Source organism: Xenopus tropicalis, chromosome 4, assembly GCF_000004195.4.
Source record: "Xenopus tropicalis strain Nigerian chromosome 4, UCB_Xtro_10.0, whole genome shotgun sequence".
NCBI classification, from domain to species: Eukaryota; Metazoa; Chordata; class Amphibia; order Anura; family Pipidae; genus Xenopus; species Xenopus tropicalis.
This window is the reverse complement of record NC_030680.2, coordinates 80,992,293-81,010,783: the sequence shown is the minus strand read 5'-3', so window position 1 is coordinate 81,010,783 and position 18,491 is coordinate 80,992,293. Positions and strand designations below refer to the sequence as shown.

The window sequence follows — 18,491 nt, the reverse complement described above, 5'->3', positions numbered from 1 at the left end:
TTTTTGTAGTGGTACCTTGGCACCAATGGGGAGTTACAAAGGTACCTGAAGAAGGTTGGAAAGAGGAATAACAGAAGGTAGGAGAGAGCGGTCCAGGAATGAGAAAACGTTAAGGAGTATTTAAAAAGCAAAAGGGAATGGCATAAAAATGGTGAAAAGAGGCAAGCTTAAATATGAGGTGTCTGGATGGAAGAGCCAATGTCACATTGGGCAAGTAAGGTTAGGACAAGCATACACTGTATGAGAATAGGAAGGAAATGGAGACAGTAAGACATAAAGATCCATTTACAAATGGTTAGAAACCCTTTCTAAGGGCTGAAAATTATGGAGCTTAGGGTTTTATGCCACAAATTCTTGCATCTAGGTCTTCTGGCACTGCTTCTGTGTTTTGCACCCTGCACAAATAAGCTCCATCTGTATAAACTATGATACTACATGCAGGCAGAACAAAGCATAACTCTTTGTATTCCTGGGTGTAACATGCTGAACCAGTGTCGGACTGGGCTGCTGGGGTACCAGGAAAAAACCTGGTGGGTCCGACCCTAGATGGGTGGTCCCGAGATCCACCAGTCTCTCTCCCCTGACGTGCCGCAGGTGAGTTTCATTTAGGCGTGCTTGGGGGAGGGGGTCGGAGGCTCCAGGGGGGGGGGGTCTGTGTGAAGGGTGCGGGAGCCATTGGGGGTGCAGGGGCACCTAAGGCAGAAGACCCGGTGGGCCCTGCACCCCCCAGTCTGACCCTGTGCTGAACAAGGCACACGACGCAAAGAATATCATCTATACTGGGACCCGAGTGAGCAAGGTGTAAATAGAGATGGTTAAAGTTACATTATAGTTTCTATAGTAGCACAAGCTACTGGGGGTAGCAAGCAGGGCAGTCAAAAACACAAACAAGAAATGTTGTATAATTTAATGCTAATGTATAGATGTCATTAACTTATGTTTAATATTATATGCTGGTGAGTTCATTTCTAAGACTGCTGAATATACATTTTTTTATTTAGTGGATTCACAGTCGCCAATATTACAGCTGTCATTACAGCAATATTATAGAATCAGCAATTTAGACTCAACACTGTCTTTGTAATAGGTCTGGTCACTGCATCCAGATCAACCATAGTGAGGCAAATTTGGACCTGGACTCAAAATCTGACTTTTTGGGAACACACTGGAAATTTTTAGGCTGATGTCAGACGTGGTGTATTCTTGGCAAGCTAAAAATCGCTTGCCGAGAATACGCCCCGCTACTGTAAATGCGCCCTACCTGTGCCTGCACCCGAATGAATGAGATACGCTTGGGTGCAGGAACATATAGCCTATATATGCATAAAAATGCGAGAGAATGAAAAGTCTTGCGTTTTTATGCATATTTTGGCTACATGTGTCTGCACCTGAGCGTATCTCATTCATTCGGGTGCAGGCACAGGTAGGGCGCATTTACAGTAGTGGGGCGTATTCAGCCTTAGCTGTTCATAATTCAAAAATGGTGCAATTGGTTTTATGGGAAAAGGTAAACTTTGCTCGTTTTTTAGTGTTTAAAGGGGACCGGTCACCCAGACCTAAAAAACTGTACAATTAAAGTTCTTTTCAAATTAAACATGAAACCTCAAATCTTTTTTTTTCATTAAAACATCCACACCTGTTTAAAAAAATCTCAGCTGTTAATTATCTATTGCCTCAGGCAAAGAAAAAGGGCAGAAAGTTACTTTCACTTTCCATTCTGTACTTCCCAGATGTCACTGCACTCCTCACGCTCTATAATTGTGTAGCTAGTTCATGGGCATTGGCATCAGGTCCCCATTCTGGCACATACATAAGATTCTTTGCTGATATAAAGCTTGTTCTGTGATTGTGAATTCCAAGACAGGAGGAACCTACATTTATATAATTTATATAGTGTAAGTAGTTTATTTTGCCTTTTATTTTATGTTGCTGATCCCATACAAGTTTCACTGCAAATTTGACTTACCTATGCAACAGAGACTATACAACTCTGCACAATTAATAATGTTTTCTTCAAAGTTTTTATTCACCATTTTCTGTATTATATTGTTTCAGATAACAAACAATTTGCCTTCCACATAAATCCTGCATACTTGTCTTTGCTTCATAGGATCTCTTTTTCCTCTGCTGTTTCTGTTGACTGAAGATCATCAGTAAGGCTTTCAGCTCTGTAAATCTTCTTAAGGTGTTTCAGGTATGTTCTCAAACTGTCTGAGTCCAAGCAAGAGTTTCTAGATGCCTGAATAAGTCTCACAGCTAACTGGTACACTGCTGTCTGTCTCACGGTTTCTGGTGTGCTTTCCTGCTTTCTCTTAGGGAGTTAAGAACAACATTATTTATAAAGCCAACTGTGGTCTACAAGATGTATATATATATATATATATATATAAAATCAAAAATGGACATTTTAACAGGGAAAATAAATGCTCTAATTGAAAAATGAAAGGAGTTAAAAAATATGACTGAAGATAACCATCTTGTGCTTGAAAGGGAATAATGTGCCTTAGTTATAAAATACTTTATAAGGAGCTACAAAGGGCTTAGTACTACTACTACATGACATAGCACAGCAGGGCCTTGGACAGGACATATTATTTTTAATGTTGTGGGGCAAATACATTTGGCCAAAGTTTGATTCTCTACACAATATAAATGTATCCCAGTGGTTTAGAATTTTTACTTTGACATGTAATCTTTGAGTGCCTTCTTTACCAAGAGTGCAGGTGCAAAGTGCCTCTGAGTTCAAATATATACACAGATCTTGTAAATGAATACATATTGACTAATCTCCAGCCACCTACTAAACCAAGAGAATACCTCTGTCCCTTAAACAAACTAATACATGAACAATTAATTTACCCCTCTAACACAAGTAATAGAAGGGGGTAAGAACATTGTGCTTTAGAAAGAGGGAAAAAAACATTGAGTCACAGTTAAAAGTGCACCCTTTGGTGCATATTTAACAAATGGTAAGAGTAAAACCAGTATTTTCACCAAAATGTTGCAAATTTACTATATGGAGAGTACTACAAATTTTGGCAAATTAACTTGGCACTGGTGAAAATTCTCTATCCTACATGTCATTTCTTTGTGGTTTAAATTCTCTAGTGATTTTCTCCACTGCAATTGTATGTGAAAAAATCACTGGTGACTTTTCACAGAGATTTTACGTCAGAACAATGTCTGCTACATTTCTCTCTTAACACCATACTTCTAGTTTTGTTTTTTTTTTTAAATGAGGCGCTATGAAAATACAAAGCGAGATAAACTCAAATTAGCGATTTCAAAATGTGATATTTTTTAGTCTAGCTAGTGTTAGCAATTCATTTGAGGGACAAAAGACTAGATTGTACACCTTGGTCATTGTGGATTTCAACATGTGCCCTGCCTGATGATGAAACAAATCATTTAGGATTTTTTGGTTTCCTGAGTATTTACATTTAAAGAGTACACACTAGAGATACTTGGGCACCCCATAAGTTGGCCTTTTGCTTGACCACATAATTTTTCTATTTAGATTTCATTATAGATTTTAGATTAATAAAAGTTACATTTGAATTACTTCAGATTACCTTACATTACCTCTGGCCTTAATGGCGTGGTATGGAGGAGCATAATTGGGTTTCTTTGTGGATTTAGAATGTCAGAGAAAACAACCATAAAACATACATTAAAGCGGACCTGTCACCTTAAGAAATAATTTCAAATTGTTTTCTATTGTGTTTGGCAAGCAAAATAAACTTTACTTACACTGTATAAATTATTTTAATCTTATTTTCTTCAGCCTTGGAATTCTCAATTGCAGCAAGCAGGGAGGTGCCATTTTGTGGACACTGTTATAAAAGCAGGCATTGCATCCTGCCAAAATCTTGTTTCTGTGCCAGTGTGGAGGGACCTAATGCCCATATCCATGCACTGGTTACACAATTAGATGGTGAGGATGGAGGGGGAATGTGAGGAGGGCAGCAACATCTAAGAAGTTCTGAATTGAAAGTGAAAGTAACTGTCTGCCCCACCTCTATGCCTAAGGCATAGAGGCGGGGCAGGCATTATATGATTGACAGCTGGGATTTTAAAATGCTTTTATAATGGATTTGGATGTGGTAATAAAAAAATTATTTTGGGTTTCATGTTTAATTTGAAAAGGACTTGTATTATACAGCTTTTTATGTCTGGGTGACAGGTCCACTTTAAGACTTTTTTTTACAAATATTAGCTGTCAATGATATATTAATTTCCCTGCCTCTATGTCACAGGCATGAGCAATCACTTTCCATTCAGCACTTCCTAGCTGTCACTGCCCTTCTCACTGTCTACAATTGCATATCCTGTATGTGGACATGGACATCAGGTTCTCCCTTCTAGCGCATAACCAAGATTTTGGGATGCAAATAGGGTTGCCACCTCCGCCAGCTAAGAAAGCCAGACAGAGTGCAGGGGTGATGTCATGGGGGGCAAAAAAGAGGTGGGCCCACAACATCACAGGGTGCGTAGGGGCGGGCTGTGGGTCACGGGGGTGGAGCTATGACGCAATCTTACTGAGTCCTGCCCCTGTCCTAATTAGGGAAACCAAGCAGGAGGTTTTGACCCGGGCAGCCCTTACACAAACCGTGCTGTCCAGGTCAAAACCGGACAAGTTGCAACCCTAGATGTAAAGCTGGCCATGATAACAGCTTTCACAAAATAGTACCAACCAGCTTGCTGTGACTATAGATCCAAAAAGAACAAAAGAAGATTTAAGCAAACTAGGAAAAATCAGAACTACAAGCAAGAAATCACATGAAAGAAAATAAAAAGGGGATATATTGAATTCAAGTACCTATAACAAAAACACCATATGAAATTTTGCCAAGAAGGAAAGTTCTTTACATACTGTTAATTTATCTGCGATTTGCATTGAAATGTTATTGGCATCCTTCAAAAGCAGTAATGGTAAAGATGAAAGTTCTGCAGCTTTTAAACCTAGAAACAGTGTGTGTAGTTTAAGTACAGCATTAAAATGTTTAAGTCAAAAGCATGCTAATTATATGAAATTGCTTTACCATAATTTTTCTCCTTGGTCTGTCCCTTTGAAAGAAGGTATGTATATAATATTGATTCTCTATCCTCAGATTTCTCCCTTTTATGCTGCACTTCAAAGTAATAATTTTCAGAATTAGGGTATATTGTGCTAAGGTGACACAGTTCAAGGTAATGGGTAACAAATAGTGTAAATGCCTAAAAGAAAGATAAGAAATGTGTACTCGCTACAACATAACCCTCCAAACGAAAAAACTGTTTATTTGTTATTCCTGAACAATCACAATAAATGAATGCATGCACCAGTTATACACATTGCTCAGTGGCAGTTATTTAGTGCCAAATTACAGAATTATGGCATGTTATGGGAATATATGGCAGTGCCGCAGATCAGAGATAAGCGAACAGTTAGGGCTCTGGCACACGGGGAGATTAGTCGCCCGCGAGAAATCTCCCTTGTCACGGGCGACTAATCACCCCGAACTACCATCCCACCAGCGAAAATGTCGCCGGTGGGATGGCACACGCTGCGCAGGTGATTTCGGTAAATCGCTGGAGTTGCCTCACGAGCTCCAAGGTAAAATATAAAGTTGTTTGCCTTTATCAAAAATTGTCCTCTAGTTAAACAGTTTTGTACTGGTTCACTTCATCAGACCCGGATTTGTGGGCAAGCCACAAAAGTCTCAGGCCTAGGGCGGCATGATGGCACACTACCAACTAAATCTCCCACCCTCTCAGTCTCAAAGTTGATTAAGCTGGAGCATCAGCAGTACAGAGAGGGAAGTAAAAGGTTGTGCAAGTGAAGGGGCAAGTGGTGTGTATGCGGGGGCAGTAGAATGTGTCAATTTAACAAGTGGGGGGGACTATAGGCACACAAATTTGAAATACAGTCCTGTCAAGCATTATGCAAAATAAAAACAAGATTGTATGAATTATCTCCATGCTGTCTACCTTTTTCCATATAATGGACCAGTTAACTGATTTATAATATTCATTGACCAAATTATACTAAAATAATTCACTTATAAAGTCTTTATTGTTGTTCATGTTATATTTTGCAACTGGCTCTGGGAAAGAGGGAGTTTAATTACTTCTATTCAGCAGGTTGCACCAAATACCACATAGTTCTCAGGGGTAAAATACAAACATGTATACAAACAGAAAAAATATGTAAAGGGTCATTCATGTGACAGTCTGAGCTACTTATCGCTTTTGTATATTATCTCAGTTTCTTCACAGCCTATGTTTTCTAATTCACTTCTAATAATAACCTTTTTAATGTTTGCAAATATTTTTACCTAACATATTTGCATTTCCAAAAACATTTTACTTGATAGAAGAGTAATTTGTGGGGTTTGTATGTACTCCCTTGGTTTTGCAACATCTTAATCTTACAGCCTATAAACTTATTTGACAATCAGTATCTGAACTGATTTATGATGAAATTACTTCTAGGGTTTATGTGCAATTGGTAAAGAAGATATATTGTAAGTTCCTCTAATTCATCTCTAATTCTTATATTCTTTTAATAATACTAGCTTTAGGAATGTTAATTAACGCTTCTTGTTCAAGAGTAACATATGCCACTGCAACAGTGGACTGCAGTACTATTATGAAAAGCAGCTTTTTAAATTTGGAGTCTAACATTCCTGTGAAGTGCACTGTTAAATAGCTAAATTTAAAAATAGATGATGATTATAGTGGACTGTCCTAGATGGTTCTATTTGCCCATGTATTAAACTGGCCATTTTCTGATAGGTAGAAGATCACAATCTGACTAGTTACATGAGATCCTCCTACTGCTGAAAAAGGGATGATGGTTATAGATACCACTTCAGTGTATATCTCTTATTGCACTTATTCTATCATATGATACTATCTTTAGCTTTCTCTCCCACATCTAAAGACAATAACAATTACAGATATTTATTTTTTCTTTTTTAATTGTTTTATTGGATTTTAAAACAATTAACAGGGAAGATAACAGTGGCATAGTCAATATATATAGTATATAGCATTCCTTTGCATTAGTGTTGTACAAACAAAGGATCAGCATTGGTTAAAGACAATCACACAAATCTTAATATGATCTGCTCCTACAGACAAGTAGTTAATAAATATGCTTAATCAGTATTATGAGAAATGTTTGTCGAGGACAAAATTGATTATTACAAAGGTTTAGAAAATGATAGCCAGCAGGAAGGAAAGAGAGGAGCTGGGTAGGGGGGGATTCCTGAACTTGGAAGGGAGTGGGGACTAGAAAGGAATAAATGAGCTTCTCTAGGGTCCTTTTATGCTTGTTAGAGAGTATACTAAGTTTACTAGTTGCAATGGAGGATTAATTCTATAACAAATAGTAGAAATGAGAAAGTGGAATGTGTGCGTTACTGTGGTAGATTTTTGGAGATCTCCTGTATTCCAGAAAAAGCTTTGCAGATCATAACTCTTTCTTCCTAGCCAACAGCACAGTATGGGCTTAAGCACTCACTGACAGATGTATTTATTGAATTCGATCAGCCCTCATGAGAGGCACAGCTGTCGGTACAGGTTAGTGTTTGTAAATTTGATGCAGTAAAACCATTTTTAGATAAACTTTTGTGACTCTTCAGCAGAGTTTTGCCTAAACTGCTCAAATTTATGGATCTCTATTATTTTGTTAAGCCAGACTTTTATTCTTGGGCTTTCAGTCTTTCTCCATTTGATTGGAATTAAGTCCTTTGCGGCATCTTACATTACCAGAATTACTGATTTCTTATATGCTTTGATGAAGATAGAAGCGTTATGTAGAAGAAGTGGTGCGTTGGAGATTTGTGGATCTGTAACCCTCTTAATGGTGTCACGCACAGTGGTCCAAAATGTTTTCAAAAATGGACAATCTCAGAATATATGCTTTTTGCATCTTCAGCATTAGAGTGATACTCAGCTACAGTACATATCTTATTCAGTTTTGTTACATACCTGTACCATTTTGGAAGCGGTTTATAGTTAAGTTATTGTATCTTCGCGCATGGGGAGGATGTGTATGACAAATGTACAATTTTGGTCCATTGGTCTTCAGTTATGCTAGAATTCAGGTCCTTTTCCCATTTGTCTCTCAGGGTAAATGAAGGGAATGTTTTAAGGACAAGAATTAACTTGTATAGAAGTGAGATCACTCTGCTTGGAGGGTCTTTTTGAGCCCATATGCATTCTATATCCGTGTGATCTAGTCTGGCTGTGTGTGGGGGAAATTGTACATGAAAGAAATGCTGTATTTGTTGATATTTTCATCAATCTAGATCAGTGGCTGTCTTGTTGCCTAATAGGTCTTCTAGATCTTTAAGACAATTATGCTTGTTGAAAAAACTGAGTGTAATTCAAGGTTCCATCCCTTAAAATTATCCAAGTCTAAGCCTGGATTAAAGGCTGGGTTTCCAAAGACTGGGAAAAGATCCATTTACCCAATTTTGATAATGCATTTCAAATCTCTAGAGCATATTGTAATTTTATGTCTGTTTTATCTATTGATTCGACCTAGCCAAGCAAGCTTTGGTTTTGACTAGCTTGGAAGATCAGTCTAAATGGCATTCAAATTGATGTAGTTCCTATTTATAGTGGATTTTAGGTCCGATCTTAATGCCTTGTATGTCTGGGTTTTGTCTAATTCTGCATAGAAAGCGTTCAATTGGGCATCCTTGTCAGGTGCCGTTCATGATGTGCAGAGATTAGGAGAGTTCACCATTGAAACAGCTGTGGGTGTTGTATATATTAGATTCAACTTTAGATTAGATTCAATTCTATTGTCATTACACAGGTATAAATACAGGGTAACAAATTGAGATTTAGCATCTAATCAGAAATGCAAAGGACAGCAGTGCAATTTATACAATATAGCACAATGTTCAGTGAAGTTAAAATAAGTATAGTGAAGTTGAAGTTAATAGTGAAATTGATATAGAGTGATATAGTGAAATCAACTGAAATTGATTGATATAGTGTAGTGTGTAGTATAGTGTATATAGTGTAGAGATCCAGGTTTGCATATTTGGACCTAAATTGATTTCCAACCGTGTGGAAATTTTTGATAGCTAATAGGAATTCTTCTTTAGTCAGTGGGGAATCTGGTATTTGATGGGTCTCCATATTAATTTTAGGGGTGTCTCTGCAAAATTGTTTTCTCCTCTGGGCATGATTTGAGATGGGGATTTCATATAGCTTTGGTATAGCCTGGTGTAAAATTGTCAATGTTTCTGCTATCTCAGGAGTTGTATATACTAGGCTTCCGTGTGGGGTCTTTATTTTATTTAAGCGAGTTTTAAGGACTCTGTGTTGCTGTATGGTAAACCAGGCTAAGTCTTGAAACACTGAGACTTCATGATCTTGGTATTTATTGCTTTTCATGATGCCAAGTGAACATAAAATTTCTGAATCTTGGCAGCCCAAGAGTACGGTGGACTCTATCCAGCTCTAGAGGAGTGGAAGGCAATATAGAATTAAACTGTTTGGCATAGCTCAGAAGGAGCCTATGATTAAGTGCGCTTGCGCACGAAACGCGTTAGGCCTTTGCTTTTAATGGATCAATAAAGACAGTTTTTTATCCGAAGTCCGGAGTGTTTGGAGCTTCTTTTTGGCTGAACTTAGCTCAGAAGGAGCAATGCTTTCCCGGGATGCTGCGTATTCTGAGGTTGTTGCGGCAGCCTCCATGTTTCCTGAGTAAATATATAAATCTGTGGTGATCGTTGACACTCTTTGTTGCCTTATGATGAACTTGTTCAATAGTCTCAAGTCTAACATCAAAGTTACCTTGTGCCTCACCAATGGTGTGTAGCCACTGGGAGACATTGTGCTCTGAGCGTCTTGGGAACCAGTCTGCAAGGGTTGCTCTGCCTTCCTCTGGTGTTTCCCAGTGGTAGAGAGGGTAAAGTGTTGCTAAATTATGTGCTTTATGCAGCTTGGGTCGGGAGAGAAAAAGACCTGTGATCTTCCAGCTCACCATCAAGCAATGCCCCCTGTCATTTTTTTTCTTGGGTTAGGAGAGAGGTGAAAGTTAAACATTTATTGCTCTCTCTCTTAATGCACCTAAGGCATATGTAGTTTTAAAGGGTGATGGCACAGGGAAAAATTTGTTGCCTGCAGTAATATCTGGGCAACTGCGGGTGACAAATCTCCCCATAATGCTTTCCCACAGTGATAAAGTGAATTACCGGCAGCAAAATATATGTGGTGCTTTGTTTTAAACATGGCTTGCAAGGCAACTTCAGAAAAACAAAATGCGCAATATGTTTTCCCACCAACAATGTACTTTATTGCTGGAAAGAAAGCATTTAGGGGAGATTTTTCCTCCAAAGTAGCCTAGATTAAACCGTGGGTGACAAATGCGCCATTAACCAAAAGCAAATGACATCTACCAGAATTACTTTTGCTATTAACATTAAGGCAACTAGAAAAAGCTCTATGTTGTTTCACAATTAGCAGATTCACTTTAAGTTTAAACATGTATCCATGTAATAACAAATAACCAAAGTCCTTCTTGGAAGCTTGTACACTGAAAAAATGTGGATATTTTTAAAGATCTGAATAGATCAGGCTTAGGGTGCACAAAATCCATACAGCTGACCAGTTTCATCAAGATACTCTACTCTGAAGAATGTGAAACATCTTTGTGACAGTAAGAAGCCCATTTTAGATCCTTTTAGTGAACTCTTTTAATGATTGCCGTTATCTGATTTCCTTTTGGCTGGTCGCTGCGACTAATCGCCCCATGTGTCTTTGCCCTTACAGGTATATTATTATATCAACTAAAATGAGAGAAAAGCATTTTCTTAAAAGTCAGATGTTTAAAATCATACCTTTAATCCAAGAAGGTATTCACACACTGCATAGCAAATACCAATACCTTCCTCTGTACTTGTACCTCTTCCCAGTTCATCAATTAATATGAGTGATTTGTTATTAGCATTTTGAATTATGTAATTGACCTTAAAATTGAAAACAAAACTATATTTATTTTTAACAAACAATTTAAGCTGCTCTTGCAATGTATGTGTAAAAAAATGTTTTCTAAGCTTTAATTTGCTTTTCTGGCAATTGCCCTATAGCTAGCCATGGCCTGCTTATAGGGTAAGTCACTTTTGCATGTCACCAGAGCTGAAGACACATGTTCAGTGCATGACTCCTCTTTATTGACTAAACATACATACACATGGTGGTTTTAATGCATTAACAGTGAAGTTCAAACATTAGTCACTGCACAGTAATGCATGTGTTAACTAATATAATGTCATGAGAGCTGAAGACACATGTTCAGTGCATGACTCCTCTTTATTGACTAAACATACATACACATGGTGGTTTTAATGCATTAACAGTGAAGTTCAAACATTAGTCACTGCACAGCAATGTATGTGTTAACTAATATAATGTTTTCTTTTAGGTTTGAACTAACTTCGAACACATTTTACATGTCGGCCTTGCTCATATTTAATTGCATTTAGCATTGGTCTCTTGGTGGGTACACTCACAAACAAATCATGAGATCAGATAATACATACAATGCAGTGGTGGAATGCATATAAAACTGTATTGTATGACAAACACATTTAAAATGGCATGTTTACATTCTTTAAGGGGTATGAGTTGGTGATGACAGGTTTAACTTCCTATTTTTTTCTTTCAGAATGGTTACTCCACCCCACGCTTTCAATTTACTACACTCTATTATTACACTCTATTGATTCCCACCACCCTTTGGAACATAAGCTGGGTGTAATTAGGACTCTACATCATCGGGCTGAAACTGTGGCATCCAATGCAGAGGCTAAGGAGAAAGAATATAAACATCTAAAAGGAGCTCTGAAAACTTTTGGGTACCCAGACTGGACCTTCATCAAAACCAAATCAAAGACCAACAGAAAGACCAGACCTACAAACAAAAGGGAGGAACACAGCAGGCGAAACAACATAGTCATCCCATATGTTGCTGGAACATCGGAAAAACGTAGGCGAATTTTCAACAAACATCGCATTCCTGTGTTTTTCAAACCCAGCAACACCCTGAGACAAAAGCTGGTGCACCCGAAAGACCCAACACCCAAGCACATGAAAAGTAATGTGGTCTATGCTGTCCAGTGTAGTGAAGAGTGCTCAGACTTATACATTGGGGAGACAAAACAGCCTCTCTGTAAGAGAATGGCAAACTCCTCAGGACAAGACTCAGCAGTCTATCTACACCTCAAAGAAAAAGGTCACTCTTTTGAGGACAGTAACGTGCATATTTTGGACCGAGAGGACAGATGGTTTGAAAGAGGTGTGAAAGAGGCCATTTATGCCAACCTGGAAAAACCATCCCTGAACAGAGGAGGGGGCCTGAGACACCGCTTGTCACCAACATACAATGACGCGTTGACATCCTTACCCCGGCAGTTTCACAACAGTTCACATTTCCAGTCATGTACTTTGAAGGATTAACACCTTCATCAATGAGAATCTTGGTACCATTGTGATTGGATCATACCTTCTTACACCTGTCAGTTTCAGCTAACACCTAACTGAACAAGTTCAATGGAACCATTGTGATTGGATGTCTGTGACTCTACTACCATCAAGAGTTTAAATACCGGGGAATTCCCTACCAGTCATTTGAACTGAAGAAGCCACTCGGATGAGTGGTGAAACGTTTTCAAGGGAAAAAAAAAAAAAAACCTCAGAAAAGTCCAGTTGTTTTAGACTTAATTAGATACTGTATATCATGACCTGGATGAATGAGAATCTTCATAGACATACACTCTATTCTACTGCCATAGGAGTGTGTTTAATGCCAAGTAAGATGATGTAAAATACCTCCTTCATTTCTTTCATAAATGTAGAACAGTTTGTTTCAATATCATCATCCATCCCAATTCTGGTAAATATCTGTTCTGCTATTTTAAAGGATGCATATTCAGCTGGAACGAAGGACCCTATAAAATATATAGTAATACCTTTATAAATGTTTATGAAATTCTCTACAGGGCACTGTGTTATACTCCTGCTTTGATTTTAAGATAGAAGTTTTTATCTTTAAAAACAACAGAGAGCTACTGCTCCTTAGCTCTCCTGCTATTGCTCATATCTGTCATTGTGGGTTATGAGACAATATAAAGGTACGGGACCTGTTATACAGAATGCTTGGGACCTGGGGTTTTCCGGATAAGGGATCTTTCCGTAATTTGGATCTCCATAATTTAACTCTGCTAAAAATCATTCAAATATTGAATAAACCCAATAGGCTTGTTTTGCCCCCAATAAAGATTAATTATATCTTAGTTGGGATCAAGTACAATGTTTTGTTTTATAATTCAAAGAAAAAGGAAATCATTTTTAAAAATTTGAATGATTTGCTTATAATGGAGTCTATGGGAGATGGCCTTTCTGAAATTCAGAACTTTCTGGATAACGGGTTTCCAGATAAGGGATCCCATACCTGTATACACTATTGGCTTTTTTACTTATGGTGTTTTTTGTGACAAAAATTAAAAGCTGCTAGGTAAAAGTGGCAAGTTTTTTTGTTACTTTTTTTTTTTTTTTTAACAAGTGTCAGCCTTGTTCATAGTACTGTAAATTGGGAGGAGAATACACTCCTATGACAAAAAGGAATAATCCAATGGCAAGCAATGCAAAAACCATAAACAAACCAAGTAATTTGGTCCTATAAATTTCTTACCAAGTTGTGCCATAATCTGACTTAAAGCAATCTGCTTCAAATAAGTGGATTTTCCACTCATATTAGGTCCAGTGAGAATAACAAAGTTATTTCCTTCAGTTATGTATGTGTTATTGGAAACTGGTTTTTCCATCGCTATTTTTTCAAGAATTGGGTGCCATCCCTGTTTTATTGCTAATGTATCTGTAAATTCTGGACGAACTAAAAAATATAATACAGATAAAAATTAAAGCACAAATACTGAGATGACTTTCAAATAATATGTACTGATAGAATGAGAATGCCTATAAACAGATCAATAACATTTATTTTTAACCACATAATGGTATCTGTTAACTTAAAGGAGAAGGAAAGGATTAAAAAGGAAGGAATGGTAAAAAGTAAGTAAGCTTTATCAGAAATATATATGTAAATACAGCCGTAAGCACTTTCAGTAATGCTTCACTGAGTCCTCTATCAAAAGAAACACAGGATTTCTTGTAAACATGATGTTCCAGTGTCTGACTTTCTCTCTCAGAAACATTCTTAATTTCGGAAGCTAGAGTCTGCCTCCTCTTTCCCCTCTCCTGCTCCCCCCTCCCTTAGGGCCCAGGTATGCTTATCTGCTGCTCTGGTCTTGTAGGTTGGGTTTTTCTATAGGGCCAGTTATTAAAGTTATAGACCAGTGCTGTCCAACTGGCAGCCCCCACCCCCCTCTGTGTGGCCTCCCCACCTGTCTGGCTACTTTGATGGCTTACCTTTGCATGTACTGTGATTAACTGGCCCCCTGCATGGTTGACACCTCACATTCAGGCTGTAATCCCCCTGTATTGTTTAAAAATATAATAACCTGTGTTGTTCACACCTTTTAATGCCTCCATTGTTCACTCCCCTGCATTGTTCACACCTCAGGCTCAGACTGTAAGCACCCACATTGTTCACCTGTTTCACGCCTCAGGCAGACTGAAGGAGCAGTGCCTGTGTGTGCCATAAGGCAGGCAGAGTATGAAACACACGGGCAGGTTATGGCAGGCAGAGTATGGCACACACAGGCAGGGTACAGACAGCAGAGTATGGCAGGTTTTTGCTGTACAATCTACCATTAATATGGGTATGCTCAAGTGATAACACGGTGTGGTTTCAAGTGGGTGTGGTTTAAAAAAAGGGGAGTGGTCAAAACTGGCTTCCATTATCGGCCCTCTAACATGTAGGCCAGAAAAATTCCAGCCCTCGGTACCACAGAAGTTGGACAGCACTGTTATAGACTATGTGAGAAGGGGAGTGGGGGCCAGTTAAGGTGGCTTTCACCTGAGGGGGGGGGGGGTATAGTTCTCCTTTAAGGACTGGAGACAAAAAACTGCACTGAATACTCAAGATGAGGCCTTACCAGAGACATATAGAGGCAAAATTTCCCATGTAGTATACCCTTTCTTAGCATCTTTTTGACAGCTGCTCTGTTTGACTATAAGTGATCTATCCAAGGAAGTGTGTTATCAATCGGTAAGTCAGATTCTGTTCCTTGTGTAGGAAGTGCTCCAATATTTTTATACTTAATTAAACCTAACGATGTCCCAACGTTACCTTAAATTAAACCTCTCTAAAACTGAACTGGTTCTCTTTCCCCCATCCAACGCCCACATTATTCCTGAGGTATCTATACAGGTTAACAATTCTACCATCACCCCATCTTCCCAGGCCCGGTGCCTTGGGGTTATCCTTGATTCTGCCCTGTCATTCACTCCTCATATCCAATCACTTATCAAATCATGTCACTTTCACCTAAAAAATATCTCCAAAATACGATCATTTATCACCCATGATGCTGCCAAAATTCTTATTCACTCTCTTATAATATCTCGCCTGGACTATTGTAACTCCCTATTAATTGGCCTTCCCCTCCAAAGACTGTCCCCTCTCTAGTCCATAATGAATACTGCTGCCAGGCTCATACACCTCTCCAACCGCTCCTCCTCTGCCGTGCCACTCTGCCAATCCTTGCACTGGCTTCCCCTACCATCCAGGATAAAATTCAAACTCCTGACTCTTACATTCAAAGCAGTTCATAACTCTGCCCTTTGCAAGGGCTACCCCCCTTCTCTGGAATTCGCTCCCACAAACTATCAGACTTTCTCCCAATCTCTCTTGCCTTCAAGAGATCTCTAAAAACACATTTATTTAGAGAAGCTTACCCTAATCTAGTTTAACAACACCCTGTGCCACACCTCTCACAACTCTGGTCATGCCCATTCCCACACCTTGTGTCTCAACCCTTTCTCCTTGTAGATTGTAAGCTCTTTTGGGCAGGGCTCTCTTCACCTCTTGTATCGGTTATTGATTGCTTTACTCTGTATGTCCAATGTATGAAACCCACTTATTGTACATCGCTGCTGAATATGTTGGTGCTTTATAAATAAATGTTAATAATAATAATAATAATCATCATTTTCTAAACTAATATTTTTGAGTTGGTAGAGTAAATTTATGTTGAAAACCCCTTTGCAGTGTAAAAGTTTTACCATAAAAAGGGGCCTTATAAATACTGTTATGTGTGTGTGTGACAGATGTTCTTACCAGAAGTATAGAGATAGGGTTGACCTAAGAAGAATTTGCTGCAAGGCCCAGCAACTTCTAATTAGGCTATTGAAGGATTTGTTTCTAATAAAGTATTGGGCTATACCTCCTGGTACACATACAGAAGGTCTAAAATGAGAGTACTCTTTTGAACATGAATTACTAGTTACTCCAATTCAAAACATTTACCAATTAGGCGACACTTCTGAAAATTAATTTAAAATTATGAGAGATGTTTTATTATTTATATTGCACTTACCATAATCAGAAAGCGTGCACGCATGTGCAAAGGAAAGCAGCATGTCCAACATTGAAACAGTATCTGACAACTTGTAAAGACAATGAATATGTTCATAGATCTCACTAAGAAGCTTACATACTATTCTGAAAAAGATAGATAACAGAAAGGTATTTGAAATTCTGTTTTAATAAGCTTTGACTATGACATTTTATTTATAATTTTACAATTTATAATTTACAATAATTCTTACAGTTATTTTTTAACCGTATATTTTAAATTACTTTACGATAATGTTGAGGTTACTAGGTCACTGAAAGCTGGCACTTACTGAGCAAACTGTTGCAAAGAAGATTTGCACTGACAGGGCTTTAAAGGGGACCTGTCACCCTAAGAAATAATTCCAATTTCTTTTCTATTGTGTTTGTTAAGCAAAATTAACTTCACATACTATATAAATGATATAAATCTTGTTTACTTGAGTCTTGGGAATATACAATCACAGCAAGCAGGCAGCTGCCATTTTGTGGGCACTGTTAATAAGGCAAGCTTTGTGTTGTACTGAAATCTTGTTTATGTGCCAGAATGTGGGACCTGATGCCCAGGCCCATGCACTGGCTACACAATTAGATGGTGAGAAGGTAGGGGGAATTGTGGGTGCTGAATGCCTAAGGCATAGAGGCGGGGCAAGCAATATATGATTGACAGCTGGGATTTTTAAATGCATTTATAATGGGTTTGAATGTGTTAATATAAAAATGAATTTTGTTTTCATGTTTAATTTGAAAAGGGCTTTTATTATCCAGCTTTTCATGTCTGGGTGACAGGTCCTCTTTAAACCTATAAGTGTGCATTTATTTGAAAGGTTTCGCTTGGATTCCCAGTCACAATAAAATCCTAACATATCCAGAACCCCCAAGAACACTTATGGGCAGGAAAAGACATCACTGTGACATCACTCATGCAAGACACCATAAACCCAACTGTAAATAATATGTGTTTCCATTATAGTATAATCACAAGTAGGCTGTTGAATATCCAAAAGAAGTGCACAATTTGTAATTCACAGGGGTGGTATCTCACAAGAGATACCATAATGATATCACTCAGGTTTTCTTTCCCGCTTTGAATGTTTTTTTTAGGCCATTGTGTATTTAGAATTTCACTATGACAAAGGCTGGGGGTTAAAATAAATGCACATTTAAAATCTTATAATCACTGTAAGTAAGGACTTTCTTTGCAATGTTGGAATAAATACGTTTATTCCAAACCAGTATTTTACAAGCAAAAGCCACACTGGATTGCTTGTGCTTAGGAAGGTCCTTTTTTTTTTTAGTTTATATAAATGTGTATCAGTAAGTACTTAAGTGCTTCACATGTTTCACATGCTTGGCACCTGGGGTTTCTTGGATAAGCGGCTTTTCCATAATTTGTATCACCATACCTTAAGGCTACTAAAATATAGTTAGTTAGGACAGTGAGGATCAAGTACAAGGTACTGTTTAATTATTATAAAGTAAAAGTAAATCATTTTTAAAAATATGTAAAAAATAATATCTGTTGTTTGGAAACACTCTGCAACTGCAAGAAAATATGTTTTGGAATAAACTTACAGATATGACCTGTGATAGATTTCTTTAAGAGATTCCTGACATCTTTCATTTAGCTTTAATAGGTCTACTGTAGTGAAACAACAAGAATTCTTTATTCTAGTTACCTGAAAGATAAAAGAGATTGGCATTTATCCTGCATTAAAAAGAAATATCCTGTCTTGAGGTTACAAGTAGAACATGTAAACATCTATGTTTAAGGATAACTTGTTTGACAGCTTAAAACAGTGATCGCCAACCAGTGGTTTGTGAGCAACATGTTGCTCCCCAACCCCTTTGATGTTGCTCTCTGTGCCCCCAAACAAGGTAGTTGTTTTTTAATTCCTGACTTGGTGGCAAGTTTTGGTTGAACAAAAACAAAATTTACTACCAAATAAAGCCTCCTGTAATCTAA

At 38.0% G+C, this 18,491-nt stretch overlaps 1 protein-coding gene across 3 annotated transcripts in view; it reads right to left on the bottom strand.

Moving 5' to 3' along the window:
• Positions 1 to 2,002: 2,002 nt before the first annotated feature.
• msh4 (mutS homolog 4) overlaps positions 2,003 to 18,491 on the bottom strand; it is a 57,542-nt gene continuing 41,053 nt past the window's right edge. For 2 of the 3 annotated variants that reach the window (XM_031900873.1, XM_031900874.1), the window contains 8 exons: positions 18,101 to 18,204; positions 16,509 to 16,633; positions 13,700 to 13,900; positions 12,838 to 12,956; positions 10,848 to 10,976; positions 5,043 to 5,217; positions 4,874 to 4,962; positions 2,003 to 2,311 (listed from right to left, as the gene is read on the bottom strand). In XM_031900873.1, the coding sequence (XP_031756733.1) occupies positions 2,105 to 2,311; positions 4,874 to 4,962; positions 5,043 to 5,217; positions 10,848 to 10,976; positions 12,838 to 12,956; positions 13,700 to 13,900; positions 16,509 to 16,633; positions 18,101 to 18,204 (1,149 nt within the window). In that variant the 3' untranslated portion in view covers positions 2,003 to 2,104. The remainder of the gene's footprint in view (positions 2,312 to 4,873; positions 4,963 to 5,042; positions 5,218 to 10,847; positions 10,977 to 12,837; positions 12,957 to 13,699; positions 13,901 to 16,508; positions 16,634 to 18,100; positions 18,205 to 18,491) is intronic. The other variant, XM_031900875.1, reaches the window with a different exon arrangement.